General features: G+C 53.0%; 1 protein-coding gene across 1 annotated transcript; it reads right to left on the bottom strand.

The window, feature by feature from the left end:
* Positions 1 to 203: 203 nt before the first annotated feature.
* Positions 204 to 1172, bottom strand: GNI_148870 (TBC domain protein; the record flags this gene model as incomplete). The annotated part of the gene is made up of 1 exon (XM_011134410.1): positions 204 to 1172. A coding segment is annotated over one exon (969 nt), but the record flags the coding sequence as incomplete, so codon positions are not given.
* Between the last annotated feature and the right edge of the window lie 133 nt (positions 1173 to 1305).

The raw sequence follows: 1305 nt of genomic DNA, 5'->3' as shown, positions 1-1305 counted from the left end.
ACACCGGAATGGGGGGACACCGGAATGGGGGGACACCGGAATGGGGGGACACCGGAATGGGAGGACACCGGAATGGGGGGGCACACACGTGTATGCACACACACACACGTTCGTGGGTACAATCGCGTGATGCAGGAATCGGGAGCAAAATCGTTTTCGGCTGTATCGGATGGTAACGTCAGCGTTAGTTTACAAAGCCCAGACTAATGCTGTCTTGAGAAAAAGTGCCGAGTAGTTGTTTTCTTATTGGCTGGTTCCTCGTCGCTGTCGGCGGGGACATCGACGACAATGGATGCAAAAGGGTTGTTCCAGTCACCACCCGAGGGCGGAGTGAGATCGAGTTGGACGGTTGGTTCTGCTTCTTTGGTGTAGAGAGTGGCGGCGCTTACGTAGAGTATTTGTGCCCAATCGATATTGCCGGTGCTAAAGTCGATTGATCTGTTAGTATCAGGACGAAGGGTCATAGTATCAGGACGAAGGGTCATAGTATCAAGGGTCATGTTGCTGGTGTTAAGAGTCATCGGTTGGAAGTCTTCAGCTTGTTTGACCAGCATTCTTCCTATCCTGAATTCATCACAATTCCCCGAATTTCGGAGTGACTTCAGGAAACGGACGATGCCCTCGAATCTGAGTCTAAGTAGAAAGGATTGCAAGACGGAGAGGAGAGACATGGTGATGGAGACGACGGAATGAACGTTAGAAGCGAGTATGTAATCCCAGAGAACGACAGTGGCACCAGCTGGGAGAGAAGTGACGAAAAGGGTAAGGAACCATTGATGGATGTAGACAGGGGCGAGAACATTTTCCTTCTCAAAGTGGCTGATTAGCGAGGGACAGTAGATCCGGCAACGTCTCTGGCACTCATCTACGAATGGGTCCAGCAGTGGAAAACTCTCGCGGTAAAACCCGTGCAAGTGATAACGAGCCATCAGTAGGCATAACATGTAAAATACCTCGTACTCCTCATACGTCTCCAAAACAGATCGAGGTGGAGACTCCGCCGCTGCCAACGCCGTCCCGCTGTCGGCAGCCGTGACCGAACTCTCCGGACTTGCACACTGACGAGGAGACGCACTCGCGCGACTCTCCGCTGCTATTAACAAGAGAAAACCGCACACGAAATTCATACCCTGACAGTATCCAATGTGCGGCGCGAAATTCGCGTACGCATTCTACATAAAACATGTGGGATCTTTTAGGGTGACGGGGGTCTTTTAGGGTGACGGGGGTCTCCCAGGGTGACGGGGGTCTCCCAGGGTGACGGGGGTCTCCCAGGGTGACGGGGGTCTCCCAGGGTGACGGGGG

This window comes from Gregarina niphandrodes, assembly GCF_000223845.1.
Source record: "Gregarina niphandrodes unplaced genomic scaffold scaffold00041, whole genome shotgun sequence".
In the NCBI taxonomy this organism is placed as follows: domain Eukaryota; phylum Apicomplexa; class Conoidasida; order Eugregarinorida; family Gregarinidae; genus Gregarina; species Gregarina niphandrodes.
Note: the sequence above shows the minus strand (reverse complement) of the source record. Positions and strands in the feature narration are given on the sequence as shown.